Source organism: Macrotis lagotis, chromosome 1 (genome assembly GCF_037893015.1).
Source record: "Macrotis lagotis isolate mMagLag1 chromosome 1, bilby.v1.9.chrom.fasta, whole genome shotgun sequence".
NCBI classification, from domain to species: Eukaryota; Metazoa; Chordata; class Mammalia; order Peramelemorphia; family Peramelidae; genus Macrotis; species Macrotis lagotis.
The window spans coordinates 131,175,113-131,201,269 of NC_133658.1; the positions used below are offsets into that span (position 1 = coordinate 131,175,113).

Genomic DNA, 26,157 nt, shown 5'->3' on the forward strand with positions numbered 1-26,157 from the left:
ATCTGAATGATTCAATATCTTGAATCAACTAAATAGTGCAGTAGATAGCACATTGTTATCTGGATTTAGGAGGACTGAGTGCAAATTGGATTCAGACACTTACTAGCTATGTGATCTTGCATAAATCACTTAATCTCTGTTTGCTTCAGTTTCCTTATCTGTAAAATGAGGTGGAGAAGGAAATGGCAAACCAAAACAGTATTAATGTCAAGAAAACCCCAAAATAGGGTCATGAAGAGTCAAACAGAGCTGAAAAATGACTGAACAACAAAATGAGAATAATAGAATAATAACAACAAAAACTTAAGGTTGTTGTGAAGGTGAAATTAAAGTTTGTAAAACATTTTGCAAATAAGTTACTATTATTACTGTTATGATTGCTTATAGCCATAATATACAGAATTTCTCAACTTCCAAGGGTGATCTAGAAATGAAATTGTCTGCCTTGAACCATCAGATTTATGACTGGAAAAGATTTTAGACCAAAGAAAAGACTTGATCAAAGTTACACAAATTGCAGGTAGAGTCACACTGGTGAAAAAATGAGCTTTTTGTCACTAGACATGGTTTTGCAGAGATGTATAGTCCCTTGTCAAAAAAATTTATAGAAATGGCTATTCATCCATCTGGCATGTAATTGAATCAACTTTGACTTCTGATTCCATGACTCCAAGATCCCTCAGGTTGTTTAGAATACCCATCACCAGGGTACAGATAAACAAACCAAGGGGAAGCATATGAAGCATTTGGTAGAGCTGGGAGTAGGAAGTACTAATTTTGATTTCCAGAGTAAAACTCTCTCCCCACTAGGCTCACCATCTCCCCATATTAATTCCACCATTAAAGTATAATTCCAACAACACTAGTCTGTGATAAGACCCAACCCAAAATCTTGTGCTTGTATTTAGTCCCAAACCAAACCTTGCAGGTGGGTCCAAGGCACTTCTGCAGATTGATCCGATCAGCTTCCTCTTCCATTTCTCCATTGAAATCATAGTAGACCATGTCCCCAACCAGCAGTGCATCATGAGAGATGGGTAGGAGTCCCCATTTCATAGCTGACACCTTTAGTGAGACAATAAGAAATGGTCAACATCCTATGGGCTATCATCTTTGCCACTTTCCCTTGCTTCAGATCCCAAAAGTTAGAACTAGCATGACAAATCAGAATCAGAGCCTGGAGAATACCAAAGATCATCTCAAGGTGTGTAAATGAAGTGAATGAAGCCATAGAGGTCCATAGTATTAGGACATGGTGATACCAAGAAATCCAAGAAAGTACAGTATAAATGGTATAGCCATTACCTATTTATGGGTATATGCATGTGTGTATAACATGAAGATTATAAATAAATCAATACATAAAATTAATACTCACATTTAATCTCTCTATGTCTTAATGAAAGGGAGGGGCTATATATTTTAGAAAACATGAAGATTTAACAGCATCCCTCCTTTTTGCTTTGCTTTACTTTTCCTTGATCTCCTACCTTTCTTTCCTTTCCTTCTTTCTCTTCTTTTCTTCCTTCCTTCCTTCATTCTCTTTCCTTCCCTTCCTCCTTTCCTCCTTTCCCTTTCTCTCTAGCCTCTTTCTTTTCCTCCCTCCAGCTTTCTTCCCTTCAATTTTCTATGCTCTGTACATATTTGTACACAATAAGAATTCATTTATTTTCAATTTCAAATCCAAAGTTATCATTAAGTTTTATTGAGGGGCATCAGACCAAAAAGAGCCAAATGGACCTAGAGGACATATCATCAGATGTCAAATTAGATAAGGAAAGGCTATGAATTACCCCCCATGGTGGTTTAGGTCCTAGTCAGAGCATCTAGTAAACATTATGACTGGTCTTGAGAAATGTTCTTTTTTCTAAGAGATAGATGGTCTTGTTCCTTGCCCCTAGAACTGAGTTCTGTTAAGCACAGATAGCATCTTTATTGGATCATATCAGGCACACTCCTTGAGGAGAGGAAACTGCTATCCTTCTGACAACTTTGATTTCACTTCCTGACTTCAGAGAAGGTGCGGAGTATACCCTTTACCATCCCTACTTTTCTTTTCTCTCGTCTTTTATTCTAATCCCAAAACAGTGCATAAGAAGGTAGGTACAGTCAGGGTTCCTTTTATTGAAAACTAGATTTTCCCTTTTACTAGATAGTGATCCAATTTGAGCCAATCTAATTCAATGAATTTTGTGAAAATTAGTAAACATATCCTATACTCAAGCTTTCTGTTATGCATATCACTCATCCTGGTTAGGATTTCACTGAACCTCTCTGTGCTCTAGATCACCCTCTAAGTCTATGAATACATTATAGAGAAGGTGATAACCTTCACTGGAGGAGAACTTTCTCCACCAGGAACTCTCAGTACCAAAGAAATCACAAGTCCAATTCTTACTCTTAGTCCATATAGAAAACACTATGGTAGGTGCTAGGGATACAAAGAAAAATGAAATAAAGTAGTGTCTTCTCTCAAGCAGCTTAGACTCTCTTGTAAGGATGGACAGGATTCATGCCTAAGCATCAGGGTGTTACTAACATAAAAATAGAAATTTAGGGTACTGGGGCCTAGTCAGGATGGTTGTAAATTCTGTCATATAATTCAAAGAAGCATACTGCTGGCATTCAACAAATGTTTATTGATCTGCTAATTGATTTGATCATGACTGGAGAGGGGAAAAGAAACCATTGCCATTCCTTATTTTCTCTGAACCCTGGAATTCAGTTTAGGCAATGGAAATTCATATAAGACTGTGAGTTTCTTGACAGCAACATTGTTTTTTAAAATTTCTTTATATTCCCAGAACTTGGCACAAGGCCTGTCTGATTGATACATGTGGAGAAGTCTGTTTGTTTCCTAACTGATAGATCTTCATGGAAATAGGTCCAGTGGCTAAGGGTCATGAATGATCCCAATGATCACAGCGCATACTGAGTGAATGGAACTACAGTCTGGTTGGCTTGGTTTCTCTGGCAAACACAGTATCAGGAAATCTCTCTGGGGTCTCCAGTCCAGATGGCCAAGGCCAGGATTATTTTAAAATATGAATTTGTAATTTTATGGAACAAATTAGACCACTGGCCTCAAAAAAAATTGTTGAATAAGGGTGTGGTGGTTGGTAGATAGGCTAATTTGTGGATAGAGCTAGTCAAGTGCATCCCCTTACCGCTGCTGTGGCTGGGGTATGCAGATGGATGATGCACCTCACATCAGGCCTGGCTGCATAAATGGCTGAATGCAGACTGAAGCCGGTGGGATCCACTGGGAAGCTGCTGGTGCCCTTCTCAACCACTTCACCAAGGATATTCACTTTGATCTGAGGAATAGGGCCAAGCAGAGAAGGGACATTTACAGCAAGGAAACCATATAACTCTTGCAAACACATATAAATATATAAATGGGCATGCACACATCTCATCCACCTCTAATCATGATCAGATACTTCTTGACATTCTTTCTCTTTCCTCATTTGTACCTTTAACTCAGTTTGCCAGTATTTGCCAAGTCAATGAGTTCTTATACCATTTAAGTGTCTCATCACTGTATGGAGGTTATTCTGATTTTTTAATTTTTTAATTGTTATTTTATTTTTCCAATTACATGTTATGAAATTTTCCAACATTCATCCACCGGCATAATATGTATTTTTAATTCCATAATTAAATTTCACCCTCTCTTCCCACCCCTCTCCCCTCTCAGGTTAATATTGTATATACACATTTGTATTTAACATGTTTACATGTTAGTCATTTTTGGTATTAGGATTAAGGAAAAAGAAAGAAAACCATAAGATAGCAAAGAAATATATGAGAAAATTTTTAAAAGTGAATGTAGCATTCAATCAGATTCTGAGGAATATTTTGTTTTGTTTTGTTTTTCTTCTTTTGATAGCATTGTCCATAGCTGGTCAACTAGGATTGTCCTCACTTTCTGAACTGCTGAGAAGAGCTGCATCCATCAAAGTTGATCAACTCACAATGTTGCTGTTAATGTGTACAATGTTCTTCTCTTGGTTCTGCTCCCTTTGCTCAGCATCAGTTCTTATAATTTGTTCCATGCTTCTCTAGAGTCCAACCATTCATGGTTTCTTATAGAACAATAAATTTATAACATTCATATTCAATAACTTGTTCAACCATTCCCCAATTGATGGTCATCCCCTCAATTTCCAATTCTTTGCTACTAAAAAAATGGCTGCTATGGATATTTAGGAACATGTGGGACTTTTACCATTTTTAATGATTTCTTTTTTATCCTGATTTCTTAAAAACTCTGTGAATTTTCCAGGGGAAGGGAGATTCTGGTAGGTCTTACAAACATGGAAAGGGGTCTAGTTGAGGCCTATTAGTAACAGAGCATGTGTCTATCACTGGAGCTCAATGACCCGCCATTTCCTATCTCCATTCCTTTCAAATTGTATGTAATATGCTTCCTCTTTATTACCTCAGAGAATCTCTCATTTTCTTTAAAACACAGAACAATCAACAACCTTCTACATCAGAGGTGAGGAACCTCCACATTGGTGTGACCTTACCAAGGCAATCACAGGCAGGACTCAAAATTCAATAAATCTAGCAGCTTTTTTAGGGGAGAATTAATTAAATGTTTGATTGAATATAGCCCTCAATTGATGTTGTAACATTCAAATGACCCTTGGCAGAAAAAAAGATTTCCTACCCTCTTTCTATATGATTCTCTCCAACTAGCATGTACTTCTTCCCTTTCTTATATCTACTTTGTATTTCTTTGGACACATTTCTATAGCTACATGGTGTCTCCCTTGATGGGAACAAGATCTGTTTAAGGCCTTTTGTTTGTGTAACTCCAGGCCTTAGCACAATTCCTATTCTATGTAAGATACTTAATAAATGCTCATTGATTGATTGTTATCTGCAGACTAATCTAGCTAAGTATGGAGATGCTCATTATCAATAAGGTTGGACATTAGATGATGGATTTTGTTGGCCCCAGCACCAGATGTAGACGGTTCCTGCTAAAATATGGAGGGGATGAAGAATGTAAAGTTGATTTGAGTGCCCTCTTGTGTTGCTATGCTGTAGTATAACCTTGTCTTTCAATTTTTTTTTTCCATTTCCTGACTAGAGTTGTGAAGAAAGCACTTTGTAAACTTTAAAACATTATAGATAGAAGTACCACATTACATAGTGTACCAAGATCTTTCTTTGGGATCATGTTCTTTGTAAACAACATTTCTCAGAATTCTATAAGTATGCCTAAAAGGATGATACCACCTGAGAGTTAGCATTGTATACTGAAAAGAGCATTAGAAAAGATCATTAGAAGCCCTGAATTTAAATTCTGACTCTTGCTGATTTTTCTGTGTGGCTGTGGGAAAATCATTTGACCTTTCTAGTTTCCACATTTGCAAAATGAGAGAGGTAGATTGCCTCTAAGGTCTCTCTGCCTCTAAATTGATGAACTTATGATCTGAAATTGTCCAGGAAATTGGAAGCAAGAAGCACAAATGTTGAAACAGGAATGGAAGGAAATGTTCTTAAAGAAAAAGGACTATGCTGTACCTGATTCCTTATTTCCTGCCAAGATGGAAATTCTGAGCATAGATGCCACAGCACTGAAGCAGCCCAAAGAAACAATTCTGCTCCTGTCTTATGGGGATTTGAACTTAATAGAACCCAAAGTTTCTTCTAGAAACCAGTATTTCTCTGGCAACCCTTAGAGACTTAATTCAATCTGGACAGAGGGGGCAGCATTACGTACAGAATCTTGATTAGCCCAACTGTTCAGTAGCAAGACAGAGAAGCACAGTGCCCTCTGTGTTCATGTGATAGGCAAATCAGTTAATTTCTGCTTTCCTAAAGTGGGCATATGACTGATAACTATAGTGTTGGATTAGGACTGGGCTGTACTCAAAGCTTTTTGGTCTCTGGGAGTTGGGGGGTAGTTTAGTTTGGTCAACAGATGTTGAGAAAGTACTTTCCAGTTTGGTCTGGAGTAAGGAAAGACTTTAGTCAGGGAGATCACTATGGATTCAATTATCATGTCCATGCCAGTGACTCAAAGATCTATTTGTCTAGTCCTAAACTTTCTCCTGACTTATCCAGTTTTGTATATATAATTGTCTGTTGGACATCTCAACTTGGATATCCTGTAGATATCTTAAACTTTACATGTCCAAAGTTAAACTCAGTTTCTTTTTAACTAAGATCTTCTTTCTAATTTTCCTATTATGGCTAAGGGAACCACCAAACTCTCAGTCACCCAGACTCACAGACAAGTAGTCATCCTGGGCTCCTCACTCTCTCTTATTCCCCATATCAAATAAGCTGTTAAGTTCTGTTATTTATACCTTTGTGATATCACTTATGTAGAATTGTCCCTATCCCTTTTCTGATACCACTACAATCTTTGTCACCTCACCTCTACATTAATGCTGGTTTCCCTCACTCAAAAATAACATAATTAGCTCACTCAACCCTAGTCCACCCTCCATTTAGCTGTCAAATTCATCTTTCTAAAAACAGGTCTGACCATGTTACTACTCAATTCAGAAAACTCCTATGGCTCCTTATTATCTCCAGGATCAAATATAAAAATGCTCTGACTTTTAAAGACTTTCATAACCTGACCCTTTTCTATCTTTCTAGTCTTCTTAAAACTCACTCCCCTCTATATCCTCTCATTGAGTAACACAAACCACTTTGTTGTTTTTCTTACAACATAATCCATCTCTTTTTAACTTAGTAGTATTTTATTTTCCCTCAATTATGTGTATAGTTTTTGACATTCATTCTTGTAAGATTTTGAGCTCCAATTTTTTCCTCACTCCTTTCCTTCTCTCCCCTCTCCCCAAGACAGCAAGTAATCTGATATAGCTTATACATGCACAATCATGTATTAATCATGTTGTGAAAGAAATCTCAGAATAAAAAGGAAAACATACACTCACAACACTCATACATTCTAACGGTGAAAATAGTATGCTTCAATCTATATTCAGACTTTATAGTTCCTTCTCTGGATGTGGTTAGCATTTCCATCACAAGGTTTTTGGAATTGTTCTTGGATCATTGTACTTTGGATAAGTCTAAATCTATCACAATTTTGCTGTTAATGTCACACTTAATCTTTTAATTCAAATGTTTTCACTCTCTGTCCCCATACCTGAAATATCTTCCTTCTTTAACTATATTTCTGGCTTATGTGATTTCTTTCAAGTCTTATTTAACTTGACAAGGACACTGCTAGGCAATTATTAAGTGTCTGAGGTCAAATTTGAACTTAGATCTTCCTGATTCCAGGGCTAGTACTCTCTACACTGTGCTACCTAGCTGCCCCAATTCCATCTTCTTTAAGAAGAGTCCTCCTTAAACTTAGGTCTTCCCAATACAACCAGTCCCAATTTATCTGGCATATATCCTGTTTGTACATCTTATCTCCACCATTAGATGGTGAGTTCCTTGACAGTAGGGATTCTTTTTTTTATCTCCAGTCCTTAACAAAGTGCCTTTTTTTTCAGAGTAAGCACTTATTAGATGTTTCTTATTTTTGTTAGGTAGAAGCTAATGACCAAAAATAATATTTGAAGGAACCAGATTAAAATATCTCTTTAAGGATAGTCATAGATTTTCTGCTTTTAAAAACAACCTACTTGCAAACATAGTGATATGTTCCTGTTTGGGGTACATGAGGCTGGTGATTTGCTTGAGCTCAGGAATTCTGAACTGCAACAGGGCTACAGCTAAATTTAACATCCACTAAATGTGGCACCAAAAGATGGAGTCCCTAGGAGTGGGGTGAACTCAGTTGACTAAGGAGGGACAAAACTAATCCAGGCTAGAAAGGGAGAGCAAGGTAAAACTTCCATACTGATGCATAGTGGGATTAGGCCCACAAGTCATTGCCACATTTCCAGCCTAAGGAGATAGAAAGATCCATTCTCAAAATACCCTAAACAAAGCAAAGCAAAATATGACCCTAAAGCAAAACACATCAAGCAATAGCAACAACAACAAAACTAGACTTAATTAGGGAGGATTTTAAGGATCAAACTTTTTATTGGTTTTCTTAATATGGAACACTTGCTGATTTCAGAGTTTGCCTTTATCTCCTAATAACTGCACTGGGTTCAAAAAAACTGAATAAATCATCTGGGTAGACAAAGGAAGGAGGATACGGAGAGGAAACCCTGATATTTGGGAAAGTGGCACTGAATTCCAATTGTTTCTGGTGGGCAGATGTATGAGCTCTATATTTGTTATTAGAAGGCCTGAGTTTGAATCCTGGCTCTGTCATTTAATAGTTATATGACCTTGGACAAGTTTCCTGGTTTTTCTCCACTTCATTTTTCTCATTTGCAGTAAAAGGAGTTGGACTAGATGACTTCTAGGATCCCTTCCAACTATAAGTCCTATGAACTCATAAGTGTTTAGAATTTTTATAAGATTCCATTTTCCTGGAATTTTGCATGAAACGTAGTAGTTTAAAAGTCAACATATGCAGAAGATTAAATGATAGGATATTTACAAAATACTCAATATATCTCTGAAGAAGTCAAGGTAAAGTTATTGGGAAAAAATGCAATTGTAAGTCAATTATCTAATCTTTTGGGAACAAAGCTCTTTTTTAACAAAGTTGGCAGTGTTAAATTGATTTAACTTGATTAGCTTCAGTAATCAAGTGTAGTTTTCCAACTTTGTGTTGGATAAACAATGTTCTTGTTAGGCTGTCTAGGAATGAACCCAAGAACAACAAATATACTTCTCTAAGCTTCAGTTTCCTCATTGGTAAAATGAGGTTAGATTATGTAATGTTTAAGGGTTCTTTCAGTTCTAAAAGTTCAATTTGATGATTTTTGTTGTTGTTACTGTTCAGTTGTTTCAGCTGTGTCTGACTTTGTTCGATTCTGTTTGGGGTTTTCTTGGCAAAGATACTACTGGAGTAGTTTGCCCTTTCCTTCTCCACCTTAATTTACAGATGAGAAAACTGAGGTAAACAAGGTTAAATGACTTCCTTACAGAATACATTTAATTCCTTTTTCTGAAGACAAACTTCAATAATTTGAAGAAAATAAACATGACTTCTTAAATCTTTCCTTTTTCAAGGCTGAATATCACAATATCCTTCAAAGGTTTCTTATTTCCAGACCATTCAGCATCTTGGTTTCCCTCTGTTAGTTGAGCAGTTGATACTACAGCTTGTTAAAATCTCTCCTTAAACTGAATATAATACTAATAATGTAGTCTGATCAGATCAAAAGGAAGTGCTCTCTCTTGCACTCATTTCGATCAGTATAATTTAAGAAAAAGAGGACTGGGAAAAGTTTTCTATAGGAAAAAAAGAGGTTTAGCTGAGACTTGAAAGAAGTCATGAAAGTCAAAAGACTGGCAAGCAGTGAAAATGCATTGGATACTGCTGGGAGCCAGGGTCTCTAAACTGTTTGACACAGTCACGGCAAGAAGACTCAAGGCAGTCACACTGCCTGATGGAACATTTCCTTCTTCAATATATATAGGGATTCCATGTATACCCATATTTATAGGTCTATTATTGATTGCAAAACTTACTCATCCTAATAGTGGAATGACAAGGAAGGATTTCAGAGAAATTCCTTGAATAAAACAGATTGTGAACTCTGTCCAAATTCAACAGGACTGCCTCTCCCTGAGACATACAAAAGGCTTCAACATTATGAAATCTTTGGAAGATACAGCACTGGGAGTTCAAGGGAGATGTCAGAATATATACAGGGAAGCCAGATACAAGATGGGTCAGATAGAATTCCAGGGAAAATTAACAGTTTTGCCCCCCTTACCATACACAGGAATATATGATAAAGATGGTGAGAGAATAGTTAGTATAGGTAACCAATATGTGAATTCTAACAGCCTCAGTTTATTGGGAAAGAATAAAAAGTCATAGAAACCATAGCATCTACCAACAAGGGCTGAAAGGAAAATTGCTTATTGAAGGAGTCAATGGACAGGTGGACAAACATAACTACCCTCACTATAGGTTGTCAAGGGAGCATATCGAAAAACATTACATATGCGGCACAAAAACATAAAAGCATTCCATTAAACAAATTATATCAAAGATTATTATAAGGAAAGTTCTGTTTAATTAATAACTTTACTATGCAGCAACAAACTAGGCAACAAGCAGGTTGAAGTCACCACGGTCTGAGCAGGGACAAGAAAATTAACTACATGATTGATAATCACACTTGTAACCACTACATGATAAAACTTGTAACCATATGAACTATGATTAATGATGAAAATTGTACACTTTTGTAACCAAGGAAATGATTTTAGTTTGCTTGTTTGATATGATTCTGAGACTATAAAAATAAATCTAAGCAGCTGACAGTCAACCTGCTCCTGCCTTTACCCACTTGTTGACTCAACTCATTTCGACAACTCTATTCCTCCTGTCAGGTTCCAAGGACCCCGTGGAGGCTGGACCCCCACAGAATATGGGTGATATGATCAGACTTGTGTTTTGGGAAGATCAAATTGATTGCTGAATAGAAGATGGACTGGAGTGAGGAGAGACTTGAATCAGAGTGACCGATCAGTTTTACTGGCTGATGCAAAAATTTCTTGAGGAATTAGAGACACTAAATTGAAAGGAAGGTTATAGTACAAGCTATACTATATATGTTCATTTAGAGGGGCAGAGTAACTGCTAATGAGGAAATAACTAATATTTCAATGGGGTGAGCTTCAAATATGGAGGGATGGCCTAATGTTTCTTTCATAATGAGGATTGATGGTGAAGGGAGAGACTATAAAATGACTGAACAGTACTCACCAGACTGGAAGCTGTGACTTCACTGCAGGAGAGGCCTTTGGGACTAATCAGGAAGTGATCCTGTTCTTTGCTGACTCTCAGCTGAAGGAAGGACACAGATGTTTAAGGGAAAACTCTGGTCTTGGACTAACTGGTATATTCCTGTAAGTGCTCCACTCTCTGCTCTGTCCTGAAGTTTTACATTCAGTCTTTTTGAACTTGCACTTCTCTCTGGGAATTTGCCTACTACCCTTCTTTCATGCCCCCCACTTTACAATTGGCATTTCAAATAACTTGATCTTCTATATTCTATTGGGAGAGAAGAAGAAGGTAGAAGTTTTTTTTTTCTCTGTAACTGGGGAAAAATAGAGAAAGGAAAGTACTGATAGATCAAGGAAGGAGATGAGAATAAAACAGCTCTCACAAGAAGGATATGCTCATTGGTTGCTTCTGCTTTGGATGTATAGTCATAGTGGATAGAATTCATCAGCACAACCAAGAATAAGAGTCTCTCCAAGTGGGAATTATGAGATTATTTGGCCTCCCACACCACCCCCACTTGCCTTCCCACATGTCCCTCTTTCTTCTTACCGTGACATAGGTGTCGCTTAGCTGGGCCCATCCATATAGGTCTAAGAGTCTGTAGACACTGCCAATCTTGCAGCGCATGAGGCGTTCTCCTTTGGCCAAGTTTGGCAAGTCAGCACTGTGGAGGTCGTTGATGGGGGTCATCATGGAGAGATCTATGGAGGGGCAGGGGAGCAGGGGAGCATAGCTGATACCCCAGGATCAAGCAACCTGGTCACTGGGTTTTTCTCTCTTTTTTTGACCTTCCTAGAGTCAAAACTCTTCCTCACATTCCAGTGATAGAGACTTTATGTGACTTACAAGCAATAACATAGGGATAGGACCTGTGAATATTGGTACAGAGAAATCCTTGGTAAGGATAGTCTCTTTACAGATAGTCTCTTTACAGGTTGAGGCAATTTCTACAACTAATTGCCTAGATTTGAGCACTAAGAACTTAAATAATTTTCCCAGAATCATAGGACCAAATCTGGGTCAGAGGAAGCACTTGAAATGAGGCTGATTCTCCATCTTCTACTTCATCTGGGAAATGGTGCCAATTCCTTCATAATCCTGTTACTTTAGAGCTCTTCCTATAGAGTATTTGTTTTGTCAAAAATATCGGAGAAAGTGAGGCTCAGAAGTTAAGTAACTTACTCTCAAGTCAAGTCAAAAACCTGAATTCTTGACTCCCGGTCTATTTTACCAAGTCTTAGATCATATTCTCTATTTAGTAATGTCTACTGGGGTTGGTCTGCAGAGGATAATAAGACAGTCTGTAGAAAAGGAAGGATGGAATGATAGTCTTGGAGTCAGGGAATAACTTGTCCCTTGTTTTGTTTTTGAATCTTGGTGCTGACATTTGGACCAGGCACTTTAACATCTCTGTACCTCTGTTTCATTCTCTGAAAAATGGGGTTAATAATTATCTACTTTTGTAGGGCTAAAGTGCATTGTAATTGTTAAATACATAGGTGTGGGTTATTTCCAATCAACAGGCTTATGTTAATCATCAAATATGTACCATGCAATTTGTTAGTTGCTGCTGAAATAAAGATATAAAACAAATAGTCTTAGATCTCAGGGATAAGCTAGCATGTACACATGAGTATATACAAAACAAATATCTATAAAATATAGACAAATAAATATTGTTATTCAGCTCAGCATTGTGGAGTGGACTCATAAGTAGGAAGATCTGGGTTCAAATACTTCCTTTGATACATAAAAGATCTGGTTTCTCAGTGCTCTAAGTAATTATGACAAGAAGTTGCAGAGAAGATGCCACCCTGCATTGGTAGAAGAGTTTCCTCACCAGGGAGTGAGCTATATCAGTAAAACAACAGGTCCAGACCCTTATCCCTGTTTCAGGATTCATAATTCTTGGAAGTGGATTTAAAAAAGAGGGCCAAGGAGGAAGGTTTGTTGAAACAAAGAACTTGTTTGGATTCACAAGTGATCTATCTCAGAATCTTAGAATTTAAGACTATCTAATCCAACCCAAACCTAATCAGAAATTCCCTCCATGATATACCCAACAAATGGTCAGACATGAAGAAATTAAGTTGAATTGTTCCTGAGCTCACTGGGTTAAGTGGTTGACTTAAGGTTGATGATAGGGGAGACAACAGTGGAACTGTCCTAAAAAAACTGGGCAGAAGTACTAGTCATTTGTCAATTCTCCTTCCCCATAAAAAATAAGTATTATTCCTTATTAATAAAGGCTGTAATAAAATAAAACATTGAATTGGCTCTCAAATCCCAGCATTTCCAAGACCACCTGAATACCATGATGTCAAGGGAGCATAACCATATTTAAGATATAATAAAACCTTAGTGGATAAATGTGTTATCTGAAGAATTTGATCCTTCATGAAAACCCCCATGATATATGTGTTTTCCTTGTTACCTCAACATCAGCACTATAATTGGCATGCATGAGACCTTTCCCCAGGGTCCCTTCCTTGAATCTACCCACCCTAGATTAAGTAGAGAAAATTATGCAGTAGGCATTACAGCAGCAGCAACAGACACACAGAGCAAAGGGATAATAGCTCTGAGGTTGCAATTCCCATCAGGCCTATTAGCCCAGCCTCACCCAGTTTGGTAACTTGGCAACAGCTACTGCCTCTGTGTTCCCCATCCTTTCCTTCACCCCCCCTGCCCCCAGCTTCCCTCTGCCCACGTACTGATGGGAGAAGTTGGAAAGACAGCATGGGAGGTGCTGGCCATGAAGTCTGCAATCTGCCGGAGGGCCCAGATGTTGGAAGAATTGTTTCCTTTCTTCATCTGCTCTTGGATAAGGCTCTCCAGCTCCTCTCTGAAAGACTGAAGAAGGATTCCATGGTTCTTGTAGTGGCTGGTTCCTTCCCAAATTATTCAAGTGCCCCAGAATTCCACAAATTTTGACACTACTTTCCTTCCTTCAGTCAAGGGACCCTGGGATGATGGGCCCCACACTACTTGGTGCTTTGGGTTTTGGTTTTAAAAAAGGAATAGAGGAAAACAGTAAGGGGGTACTTTTGTCTGACAAATTCTAATCTTCTGACCCTTCTGGGCTCCTTGGAATCAATTCCATTATTTCTCTATGAGAAACTCCACCTTAAATTGCTCTAGTCAGGTCACAATGAGAAGACCCCAAAGGCATAGAGCTCCCTTGCTCTATGACTCAGATTCACTGTTCTCAGTTAAGCAGTTGAACTCAAAAAGGTCAACCTCAATATATGACTGATCCAGAGTTATACAATGTCTTATACATGCTAGAGGAATTTTATTTAGACCTAAAAGGGAACTTAGAGATCTTCTAGCCCAATATTTCCCTTTTACCACTAAGGAATCTGAAGCTAGGAAAGGGAGAAGACTTTTTGCCTACTATCTTATTATTATACAAAAGTTAAGATTTGAACCCATATCAAATGTCTCCAAAAAACTACACTGGAATAGAACCAAGGGATACTGTAAGATCATTAGTTCTTGAAATAACATATTTTTTCCTCCAAAAGGTGGAAAATATTTTCTTAATTAACCATGCTCATAACTTTACCTTTCTGGATTTCAGTTTCAATTTTAAAATGAGAGGTTAGACTAGATGAGCTGTAAGATCCAAGTTTAATATTCTGATTCTAAACCTGGTTGTTCAGGCTTTGAGGTCATAATCACATTTGGAGCTCTTGTTTCCCAGGCTACTTACTGTTTTAAGTATTCTATTTAACTGTTCTCAGAGATTCCTCAGGGCTCTGGGCTGATACTGTGGAAGTATAGAAGGTTAACTCATGTCTCTTTACTTCCTAGTATTCTGGCCCACAATTCCTAGCTTGCCATTTATAAGAATACAGAAATAAAAGCTCAAGTTCATAGAAACATAAAATCTCTAGATTGGAAGACCATAAGACCATCCTCCCTGAGAATTAGAATCCCCTCCACAACTTCATGAAAAAAACTTTAGCCTCTTGTGGATCTTCAGTGATAGTTTATTACCTATGGGCATAAAGTTTTGCTTTTTCTGGACGAGAAAATAATGTTCTATTCAGAAATGTAAGGAGGACTTTAAAAAAAAATCTAACTTTCTAAGAAGAAAGAAAAGCCAGGAATTAGCCCTTTCCTGAACCCTTAGTCTTTACACACATTTCCAGTTCAGTCTGTCCCTTGAGCCAGAAGAGACTCCACTTACAGGGCTCTGAAGGATCATGGTGACCCTCTTCTTCTGTTCCATCATGTTGAAATCCTGCCGGAGGTCAGCTGCCATGTTTCGAAGGCGCATATATTCTGGGTCATCTTCGGAGAATCGATCAAAGTAACGCTGCCCCTGGGGAGGTGGGGGGGAAGTGGCCTCAGTGGCACTCTCTTCACTCATTTTCCCGATAGTCTGTCACTCACTCTCAAGATCCTACAAGCAGGAAGGAGGATAAGAATTAAGGTTAGTGAAGTCTGTATTCTGGTGAATGATCCCCAAAGGTAAAGGAGTCACAGGTATCAGTCCCTTTTACTGAGATTTGACCTGGAGGCACAGTCATTCTTGGGAAGTCTAAGTCCCAGGTCTTTCTTTGGTCCAGTCCAGGACAAGTCCTTCTAGGGACTTGAATTTGTAAATGAGTGAAATGAGGTTCAGGTGAACTTCAGAAGCAGCAGGAGAATGCACAGGACTTTCGGAAGGAGAATTTGGGTTCAAATTTTTATTCTTCCATTTAATGACTTAGGTAGTCATAATCTCTCTGAACCTTAATCTCTCATCTGCAAAATGGAATTAAAAATACTTGTCATCTGAAAGGACTCATGATGAAAAATACTTTCTGCCTTCAGAGAAAGAATACAGACTGAAACAAACTTTTTCACATTTTTTCACATATGTTTTATGCTTTACATGATTGCACATGTGTAACCTCTATCAGATTGTTTATTATCTTATGGAGGAGAAAGAGGAAGGGAAGGAAAGGATTTGGGACTCAAAGTTTTTTAAATGTTAAAAAATGTTTTTACATGTAATTGGGAAAAATAAAATATTATTATAAACTCAAAAAATATCTGTTGTCCTTACCTCATAGGACTGCTATAGGATATAAAAGAGATATTGTATTTTGTATATTGCAAAGTACTTTACACTTACATAAAAAATATATCAAAGGCAGATTGGAAGAGAAAAATGTGGTAAAAAGTATATATATCCAATAGGGTACATATGCAACATGTATCAATGATAGGTACATATGCAACATGTATCAATGATAGGAAAATAGTTATAAGTTAGTTGTTTTAGGTGTCATCTTCTTTTATCAACTAAACCTGAGTCACCAACTATACCATTCACTAACAATGGGGACTCTGGAAAAGTGTATGAAGAAAGGACAGAGATATAAATAGTTATGAATTTCCTTATTAGTCCTGAAGCTGTAATATTATTATAGGATTGATATAATTAATCTAATTATAGGCAGATAAGAATTTGATTACTAAATGTAAGCTAAGAGGGGTTATTCATAGAAAGAACCCAAGGAGCAAGTAAAGAAGGAAATAGAAAAAATAGGAAAGATTTCAGAACTGAATCAATTAATTCTAAACCTAGAAGTGATGGATGTTCATTATAACTGCTATTATGGAATAAATCTAGCTGAGCAGAAAAGCTGCTTGGAACCAGAAAATCAGAAAAGTCATCCAATAGATCAACTAGTTTGACTGAGAGGTCATGCCCACTAAGATGTTGGCCAAGCAGTCAAGCATGAACTTAATAGTTGAGGCATCTGTTCAATTCAGAAGCTATCTTCATGAAAGTACTTTTTTGAACAATTCCTGAGATAAAGAAGCCACTGAAATTTATATTTCCAGAGCTATAGTTACCTTGAGTACATAAGTTTTTCTCATTCATCTGTGTCCTTGGCAGATATCTATGTTTGCCCACTCTCCCCCACAGAAACATAATATATTTATGCGAAAACTTATATGTGGATTGTGATTATTATTTAAACAATTTTTTAAATGTAAGTTCATGTGATTTTATATTTTTTCCATATTATTAAGTAAATTGTTGTAGTTAAGTACCGTTCTTGTAAGTGAATGTTTTTCTTTAAATAGAAACCAAATTGCTCGGTGATCTAGAAGCTAGCATGATGAGTGAGGGGATTATATATTCACATTATAATGTACCAAGGTAACCCCTATGACTCTTATCATGTTGATCTTTCTTTAAGAACTTCAAGTCTGCCTGTGAAAGTATAGTCATCAAGTCAACACAAAGAATATTTATCAATACACTCTGTGGGATGGAGAGTTAAAGCCCAGGTGGGCTTATACATATGAGTAAATGTGTGTATATACATATATATAGAGAGATATAGATATAGATATAGATAGATAGATATGTATACTTATCTATATATAAAACACTTATCATATGTGATCATATTCTATATGAAAACAAGTCAAATAGTTTCTATTTTGCTCCCCAGTTCACTTTTATTGAAATGCATTCCATGTTCCCCATGCTTTCCTGGATCAATATTTATGGGTAATCAATAGATTCAAATTCTAAATTGTTGGGAAAAAATTAGATCAGATGATTTTTCCTTTTTTAGATAGGACTGATTGTCAAAAGTTTATATTAATGAAGTCTCAGAAATTGCTATGGGGCATGTACAAAAATAAAGAGATACTATATTTTGTATATTGTAAAGGGCTATACAGCTACAAATAAGATTCTGTCAAAGGAAGACTTGGAAGAGTAAAAAGAGTATATGTGATAGAGGTGAGGGTAGTTTCAAATGTAGGTAATTAGGTGGGAAGATAGTGACTTCCAGCTAAGGTGGAGATGTCCCCAGTGGACCAATACCCTAGATGCTATAGAATGCTGCTTCTAGCTCTATTTTGCTATCATATTGATTCTACTGACATCATTTTCCTAGTCTAAACTTCATTTTAGTTTGCTGTTTAATATTATGTAATTTTATGAGTCCATAAAAAGGTTTGCATTTTATTGATGAGTTTATTACCAACCTTCCAAAACTTTAGGTTTGCAATCTTGGTGCTATCCTTGACTCTTCACTCTACCTTGTATCATATATCCAATTAGTCACCAAGTTTTTGGCATTTCTACCTCAACAACATTTCTTGTAACTGTCCCCAACCCTATAGTCACAAAGACATCTTCCTACTTTCAACCCTTATCACTTCTTATCCTGATTTTTGCAATAATTGCCTTCTAAATCGACTCCTTGTCTCTTTACTCTTCTCCAGAATATTCTCCTAACAGTTGCCTAAAACCCAGGAATGACTATGTCATTCCCATCCTTGATATTAAAAATATAATCTTCTCTCAGGGGATAGCTACATGGAGCAGTGGATAGAGCACAACCATGGAATTTGCAGGATCTGAATTCAAATTCAACCTCAGACACTTATTACCTAGCCATGTGACCTTGGGTAAGTCACTTAACCCCATTGCCTTACCCCCAGAAATGTATGTATATATGTATGTATATGTATATACAATACGTATACATGTATGTGTATATGTATGTGTATGTGTGTACAGATATATATGTATGTATAAAATCTTCTCTGCTTGAGGCTTAAAGTCCTTCATAACCTGGTTCCCATCTAACTTTCCAGTCTCATATATATTATTCCCTTTCCCACACTCTACATTCCAGCCAAATTGGTTATCTTGCTATTCCTCATATGTGATACCCCCATTTCTGTGTCTTTTCACTATCTGACCCTCATGCTTGAAATGAACTCCCATCTCACCTCTATGTCTCAAAATCTCTTGAAGATTTTTAACTTTCAAAAAGCTCAAATACCATCTTTTATGTGAAGCTGGGAGGTTTAGCTAGTATACTAGAAGAAAGTACTCAAAAAAATTTTGACAGGTAAGAATACTGGTTGAAATCAAAGTTGAAATTAATAGGAATAAATGTAAAGCCTAATTTTTGAGTTCCAAAAACCATTTTCCCAAGTACGATATGGAGGGGCAGGGCTAGGCAGCAGTCCATCTCAGAAAAAAAAGATCTGGAGTGTGTTTGGAGGGGATTTAGTAGAATTCAAGCTGAATGTGCGTCAACCATGTAATATAGAAATCAAGACAATTCATACAATTTTTGGCTGTAAGAGAGGCATGGTACCCAGGAATAAGTAGATGATAGTCTTAATGTACTGTTTCCTGACTCTCCTTCACATGTAAGAAAAATTTTTTTCTCTTAGAACTCTTGTCTTGGAACCTTCCTTTGACCATTTCTCATTTGACTTGGCATCATATTTATTGATATATATATATATATGTATATATATATACATACATATATATATATATATATATATATATCCTAGACCTAACAATTTATCTGTAAATTCCTTGAGAGAAGATTCTGTGTCATGTCTTTGTATCTCCCAGTACCTAGGACATGATGGCTGAGTTAAAAAAAAAAACAAACCTGTTTATTTGAATAGAATGAAAGCGATGAAGTGAACTCGTAGGAGGTAAGCTTGAGATATGTCATACAAGGAGAGGCAAATCCTATTCCATTGTCAGGGATGATGTTTGGTCTTCATTCTCGAAGAAGACCATGACATCAGTGAGGTGATGCCATGAAAAGCACATGAATTGGATTGGAGTGAGGGGATGCTGTGCAATGTCACTAGCTTTACTTTCTCCTTCAGAGCCTTCTGGATTCAGTGACCAATATGAATCAGAAAGGCAGGTGTGATGCAATCAGGGTTAAGCGACTCACCCATGGTCATACATCTAAATAGTGTCCGAGGATGGATTTGAACTCAGGTCCACCTGACTTCAGGGTCAGTGCTTATCCACTGTGCTGAAGCTAGGTGGTATAGTGGTTAAGAGTCCTAACCCTGGAATCAGGAGGACCTGAGTTTCAAATATGACCTCAGACACTTGACGACTGTCACTTAACCCAAACTGCCTCACCAAAAAAAAAAAAAAAGAGTGCCTACTGAAATGTTAACCTTTGTTTACTTCAGATGGTAGTGATATTTCTGGGCTAAAAAAAGTGTCAAGATGTATTTTTCCTTTAAAGCAAGCAATTACAATACTATACCATACTTCCACATATCATAGGACACAGTCTATTTTATATACATGGATTCACTCAGGTGATAATGATTTAGTCCCTATTAAAGAACTTCTTAGAAAAATATACCTTCCCACCTCTATTTTTCTATCATATCTGAGAACCTGAAGTTTAGAGTTTTGTTCCTTTGACTTAAGGCAGGGTTGTCCAATCTTACTTTTTAAAAGTTTCCATTGAAACAATAGATAATATATTTTGATTTGTTGTTTTAGTAAGAGTTCTGCAGTAGCTCAGCTTCATTTACTAAAGCATTTTATAAACCCACAGGTAGGCCACATTTTGGACAGCCCTGACTTAAGGCATTCACCTTTATCTGTTAAAATGCATAACTCTCTGAGGCAGCTAGGTGGTACAGCAGATAAAGTGCTGACTCTGGAGTGAGGAGGATCTGAGTTCAAATGCTATTTCAGATACTTGCCATTTCTTAGTCGTGTGACCTTGGGCAAGTCACTTAACTCCAATGCCTCACCAAAAACAAAGAAGGTAAAAAAAAGGCAAGGATAATCAAAACAGTTCATAGTTATGTAACAATTAAAGTAATGAAACAAGTTCCTTCCAATAATACTATGAAGTAGAGAATATAAATATTTTGCCCCCAATTTAGAGATGAGAAAACTGAGGTTCAGAAAAATTTAATGCACATTCCCCCCATCTCCACCCCAACTAAATAAATAAATGTCACAGCCAGAATTCAAACCCAAATCTTCTTATTCCAGATCTGGTATTTTTTTTTTACTAAGCTGCCTAGGATGTGGTATTATCAGTCATTAACACTTTAGCATGTATTCTTGACCAGCTCTCTTAACAGACAACTAACTAAGGATTTGGCAGGAAAAAGAATTAAACAAAGTAGTTAGTCTTCCTGGGAAGAAAGGTAGCGAGATAGGAGAATGAGCAATAAGGCAAAGTTTTAGGCAAATGGGGAGGAAGCCAGTTTGGATGGAATAAGAGACTTTAAGATAAGTGAGTCCTTGGAGGTAAAAGGGACCAAGAGATGGCAAAAAAGCTCCTAAGAGAAGGGGATTTAGGGCCAGAAGAGACCTTTAAAGTTCTTTAGTTCAATTCTCATTTTATAGAAGGGGAAATCAAACCAGAGAGATGATTTGCTCAGAATGTAGGAAGGAGCCATGGGAGGGCACCAGAGATCAAGTTCCCTCCTTTGCAACTTTACCCAGAGCCAGCCCTGATCGAATGGCTTTTTCTCTGTTTGTGACTATGTCATTCCCAGCACAGCACTACTTCTCGCTCAGCCTCCTGCTCCCCTGGCAACAGCTCCACTCCCTGTTGCCTAGAAACCCAGTCTTGAGATACTGGCTTACCCCCACTTCCAAAAATCTTCTCTCTAGGCAAAGCTAAAAGTCAGAGGAAAAAACAAAATATTATGAGCTAAGAGGACTCTGACCTGGATATCAAAATCAATATCTATCTACAATCTATCATCCGTCCATCTATCAATCAATCAATCTATCTGTCGTTGTTGTTCAGTCATTTCTGACTCTTCATGAACCTATTTGAGGTTTTCTTGGCAAAGATACTAAAGTGGTTATTTCTATCTCCAGATCATTTTAAGGATGAGGAAACTAAGGCAAATGGGGTTTTCCCGGGGTCACACAGCTAGTAAGTGCCTGAGGTTAGATTTGAACTCAGGAAGATGAGTTTTCTTGACTTCAGGTCCTGCATTCATTCTATCCTCTGTACCACCTAGCTGACTGGATGTGAGTAGATGTATGTGTGTATGTATGTGTGTGTGTATATATGTATATATATGTCCATCCATGTATGGATGTAGATGTATAAATGAATTTTTGGAGTTTGAAGGATACACAGGGATCCTTCAAACTCCAAAAATTCATTTATACATCTATATTTATACTTCTATATTTCACAGATGACCAAAGGAAGGACCAGAGAAGTTAAGGGACTTCCTCAAGGCTACGAAAGTATAAGTAGTATAATCTAAGTGTAAATTTTTGACCTCCTGAAAGGTATTTTCTACTGAATCAAGTTGGATGCCCACAAAATTATCCTGAAGAAGGTAAAATGTCCAGATCCTTTTGAAAATGTAGACCCTAGGGGCAGCCAGGTGGCGCAGTGGATAGAGCACCGGCCCTGGAGTCAGGAGTACCTGAGTTCAAATCCGACTTCAGACACTTAATAATTACCTAACCATGTGGCCTTAGGCAAGCTATTTAACCCCATTGCCTTGCAAAAAAAAAAAAACCCTTAAAAAATAAAAAAAAGAAAATATAGACATTATTGCATTAAGTCTGCAAAAGGACAGTTTTTCAAAGACAGCTTTGTGTATCATTAGCAAGTAGTGGAACCCAACCAAGCTGATCCTCACAGGGATTAGAGGCCACGTGTTCTTAACAGCATTGTCTGATCATCATGGACACATAAATAAGAAGCCTCTGCCTTAGAACTTCAACCAGAAAGATGATAGAAGGGAAAATAAGAGTGCTAAGAAAGAGGTAATTTCACTTGTCCTCTAGCCAGGACTGGCCTTATATGAAATATTGTGTTCAGTTCTAAGCACCAAAATTTAGGAACAACAATGACAAGCAGGAGGAGGTTCCAAGGACCAAGACTAGGATGGAGAGGGGGATTTGAAATCTTGTTACATGCAAATCATTTGAAGTAACTGTAAAGGTTTAAATGTCAGAAGAAAACACTTGGACAAGGGAAGGTTAATAGCTCTTTTAAAATATTTGTAGGGGGCAGTAGATTGTTCTTGAAGGAGTGCCAGATTTGGAGTTAGAGCAACTGGGTTCAGACCCTAGATCCGCTTCTTATTATCTGGGTGGCTCTGGGTAGGTCATTTCACTTCCCCTGAGCCAATTTCTTCAACTATATAGGGAGTTGACCTTTAGAGTCATTTGCATATCTAGATGATTCTATAGTGAAGGAAGGAAGGAAGGAAGGAAGGGAGGGAGGGAGGGAGGGGGGAGAAATAAAGAGAAAAAGAAAGGAAAGAAAAAGAAAAATGGAAAAAAGAGAAGAAAGAAAGAAAAAAGCAAGAAAATGGAAAGGAAAGAAGGAAGGAAGAGCCTTATTAAATACCTACTATATAGGCACAATATCTCTTGATCCTCAAAACAACCCTGGGAGGTAGGGGCTACTATTATCCACATTTTACTATTGAAGAAGCTAAAGCAGAGAAGTTAAATGATTTGCCCAGGATCACACACAGCTGGCAAAGGTCTGGAGTCAGATTTTGAACTCAGATTTTTTTTTAATGATTTTATCCACTGTTACACTTAGCTAAAGGGCTGGAGTATGGAAGAAGTACTTGACCTGTTCTGTTTGACCCCAGTTACAGAGCTGATGATGTTTTTTCTTTGCTCTCAAAGAAGACCACAACATCAAGGAGGTGATGCCATGACATGAATTAGATTTGAGTGAGGGGGTGCTGTATTAAGTCACCAGATTCACTTTCTCCTCCAGAGACATCTGGGTCCAGTGGCCAGAAATGGATCAGGGTGACTGGAGATACAAAGTTACAGAGCAAGATTATTTGGGAAAGTATCATAGAGTAACTAGGTAATAATTTCAAGATTTAGGTTTGATCCAAGAACTTTCTATAAAATTCATAATTTGACCTGTTTCTTCCTTTACAGTCTTCTTACACTTTATTCTTTCATTTACTCTACATTCTAGTGACACTGGTCTCCTTACTGATCCATCTTCTGATTCCATGTATTTTCATTGGCTACTTCCCATTCCTTCCTTTTCATCATTCAAGTTTCTGTTTTTCATTCATATCTGATTCTTCATGACCCCATTTGGGGTTTACTTGGCAAATATACTAGAGTAATTTGACATTTTCTTCCCCAGTTCATTTTACAGATGAAGAAACTGAGGCAAAAGGGGTTAAGTGGTTTGCTCAGAGTCACAAAGTGTCTGAAGCTACATTTGAACTCAGGTCTTCCTGACTCCAGGCCAGGTGATCCATTCATTGTTAACACCCAGCTGCCCAATCTCCTGGCTTAATTGTCAGTAAAAATTTCATCTTTTGAAAAAAACCTTTCCCAATTCCTCTTAGTGCTAATTCCCTCTGAAATCGTTTCCAATTTATTATATATATATATATATATATATATATGCATAATATATGTATGTATATATTGTTCATATATAGTTGTTTCCATGTTGTATTCTCATTTAGATTGTGAATTTCTTAATAGCAGGCATTGTTTTTACCTTTCTTTGTATTGCCAGAGCTTGGCAGAGTGCTTGCTACATAGTAGTAGGTGCTTACTAAATACTTCTAGTCTTGGCTTTAGGAAGTAGTGAGTTTTTCTACCATTAAAAGTCTTCAGGCAAAGTCAGACTGACAACTTGTTTGGAATAATTAAGCAGGTATTTTTAGTCATATACAGGTTAGGCTAAAATGACCTTTGAGGTCCCTCCAACTCTGAGATTCTATGATGCTATGAATCTACCTCTAAATATCTTGCATGCCATTTCTTCTTCCCCATGTAAGTCATTCATTCTGCTAATCTCATTCATCCTCATCACATGCTCAGAATGGGTTCCAGGACTTAGTCCATCTGTATAGCCAGATGAATAACCCAAGTAGAAGAACTTCAATGAGCCCAGTACTTAGCTAGTAAGAGAATTGCCAGATTCTTTACTCACACTCCAATATGCACTCTAATGTCTAACTTTGACATATCAGAACTTAAGACGATATCAAAATCATTTCCCTGCCCTGCCCTCCAGACCAGTTTTGATATCTTTTAGAGATTTCAAGGCAAGGGTCATAGCAGATATTAACTGTCCTCCATTCCAACCCAAAAAGGTGAGGCCTATTTTATCCCTATTATCCTTTAATACTTTGAAATCTCAGCTGTATTTCTAATATAATAAATGTAGTTATATACCCAGCTCAAAGCTCTAAGCAGAAGGAACATGATTGAATGATTTTTTAAAAACCCTACAATCCTTAGAAATCATTTAACTTATACATGGGGAAACAGAGGCATATAGCAGGAAATTACTTATCCAAAGCTACACCAGATAATCTAAAAGTAAGGGAATTAAATTCTAGTCTTCTGACACCCATATTAGTTCTCTTGCCATTTTATCCGTCTGTCCTTCCCACAGGAATAATTATAATCTTGGTTTGGCCACTCTTGGTGAGATACTTAAAGCCTCTGATTGCTACAACATGAAATGAGGATCCTAAGGAAACCAGGTGGTACAGTGGTTAGAGTTCTGGGTCTAGAGTCAAGAAGACCCAGATTCAAATTTGGCCTCAGACAATATGTGAATCTGGGAAAGTCATTTGACCTCTGTCTGCCTCCGTTTTCTCACCTTGAAAAAACAGAGATAATTTTGTCACTGTCTCCTAGGGTTGTTGTGAGGATAAAGTGAATAAGGTGCTTCACAAATCTCAAAATGTTACATAAATTCTAGTTGTTATTATTACCAATGCCAGTTTATGACTGCCCATTTGAAAACTGAAATTTGCTAAGATTTAACCTGCTCTTCAAAGACTGAATGATGAAAAAAGACAAAGGGAAGATAATAAATTGATAAAATTAAATTGTGTTTTGAAGTTGTTAACAGGTCAAAATTTCTTAAAAGTATTGAATACATAGACAAAAATAAACTTGTCTGGGCTAGAAGGGATTTAGAAAATTTCTAGTCCTATTGTCTCATTTTATAGTGATAGATATTAAGGTTTACCTAAAGTATATGATCAGATTTAGAGTTAGGACTGAAAGGTGATATATGTCAATAGATAAAGAATCTGAGTCACAGAAAAATTGAAGTTGCTTTCCCAAAGTCATACAAGTAGAAGTAGCTGAGTCAAGAATGGAATTCAGTTCCTATAACTTAAAATACAGCAAATGTCATTTTGAATAAATATGCTGATTAATGTGTTTATAAATATATTTAAGAAGCATTTGTTTTAAATATATCATTAATATAATTATAATTAACTACAACTATTAATATATTAAATATATTGAATAAATATTTGCTTTAAATATATTATTAATTATTCATCATAACTATTAATTAATTATTAAGTAAATATCTTTAAGGAACATTTGCTATCCACTCCAAACAGCTCATTTTATTGGATACTGGGATGCATGCATCAAGAGCAATAACTTTCTCCACTTTAAAACATTTGCTTTCAACTAGTGATTTTTAAAATGGAGTGCTTGTATGCCAGGGTAAGATAATCCATAGGGGTATAGGAAGAACACACTGAAACTTGTATTTATA

The 26,157-nt window shown here is 37.0% G+C and overlaps 1 protein-coding gene and 1 long non-coding RNA gene across 10 annotated transcripts in view; one reads left to right on the top strand and one right to left on the bottom strand.

Annotated features, from left to right (window-relative positions):
- The window catches only part of ADD2 (adducin 2), a 167,037-nt gene that overhangs the window by 46,348 nt on the left and 94,532 nt on the right, over nt 1-26,157 (bottom strand). For 5 of the 6 annotated variants that reach the window (XM_074208398.1, XM_074208383.1, XM_074208390.1 and 2 more), the window contains exons 2-7: nt 15,012-15,227; nt 13,531-13,669; nt 11,366-11,517; nt 10,796-10,876; nt 3,168-3,317; nt 922-1,065 (exon numbers count right to left, since the gene is read on the bottom strand). In XM_074208398.1, the coding sequence (XP_074064499.1) occupies nt 922-1,065; nt 3,168-3,317; nt 10,796-10,876; nt 11,366-11,517; nt 13,531-13,669; nt 15,012-15,194 (849 nt within the window). In that variant the 5' untranslated portion in view covers nt 15,195-15,227. Of the gene's footprint in view, nt 1-921; nt 1,066-3,167; nt 3,318-10,795; nt 10,877-11,365; nt 11,518-13,530; nt 13,670-14,384; nt 14,956-15,011; nt 15,228-26,157 lie in introns of those variants that run through there. The other variant, XM_074208404.1, reaches the window with a different exon arrangement.
- The window catches only part of LOC141503228 (uncharacterized), a 70,917-nt gene continuing 55,121 nt past the window's right edge, over nt 10,362-26,157 (top strand). For 3 of the 4 annotated variants that reach the window (XR_012472789.1, XR_012472790.1, XR_012472788.1), the window contains exon 1: nt 14,428-15,257. This is a non-coding gene — a long non-coding RNA (uncharacterized LOC141503228). Of the gene's footprint in view, nt 10,939-14,427; nt 15,258-26,157 lie in introns of those variants that run through there. The other variant, XR_012472791.1, reaches the window with a different exon arrangement.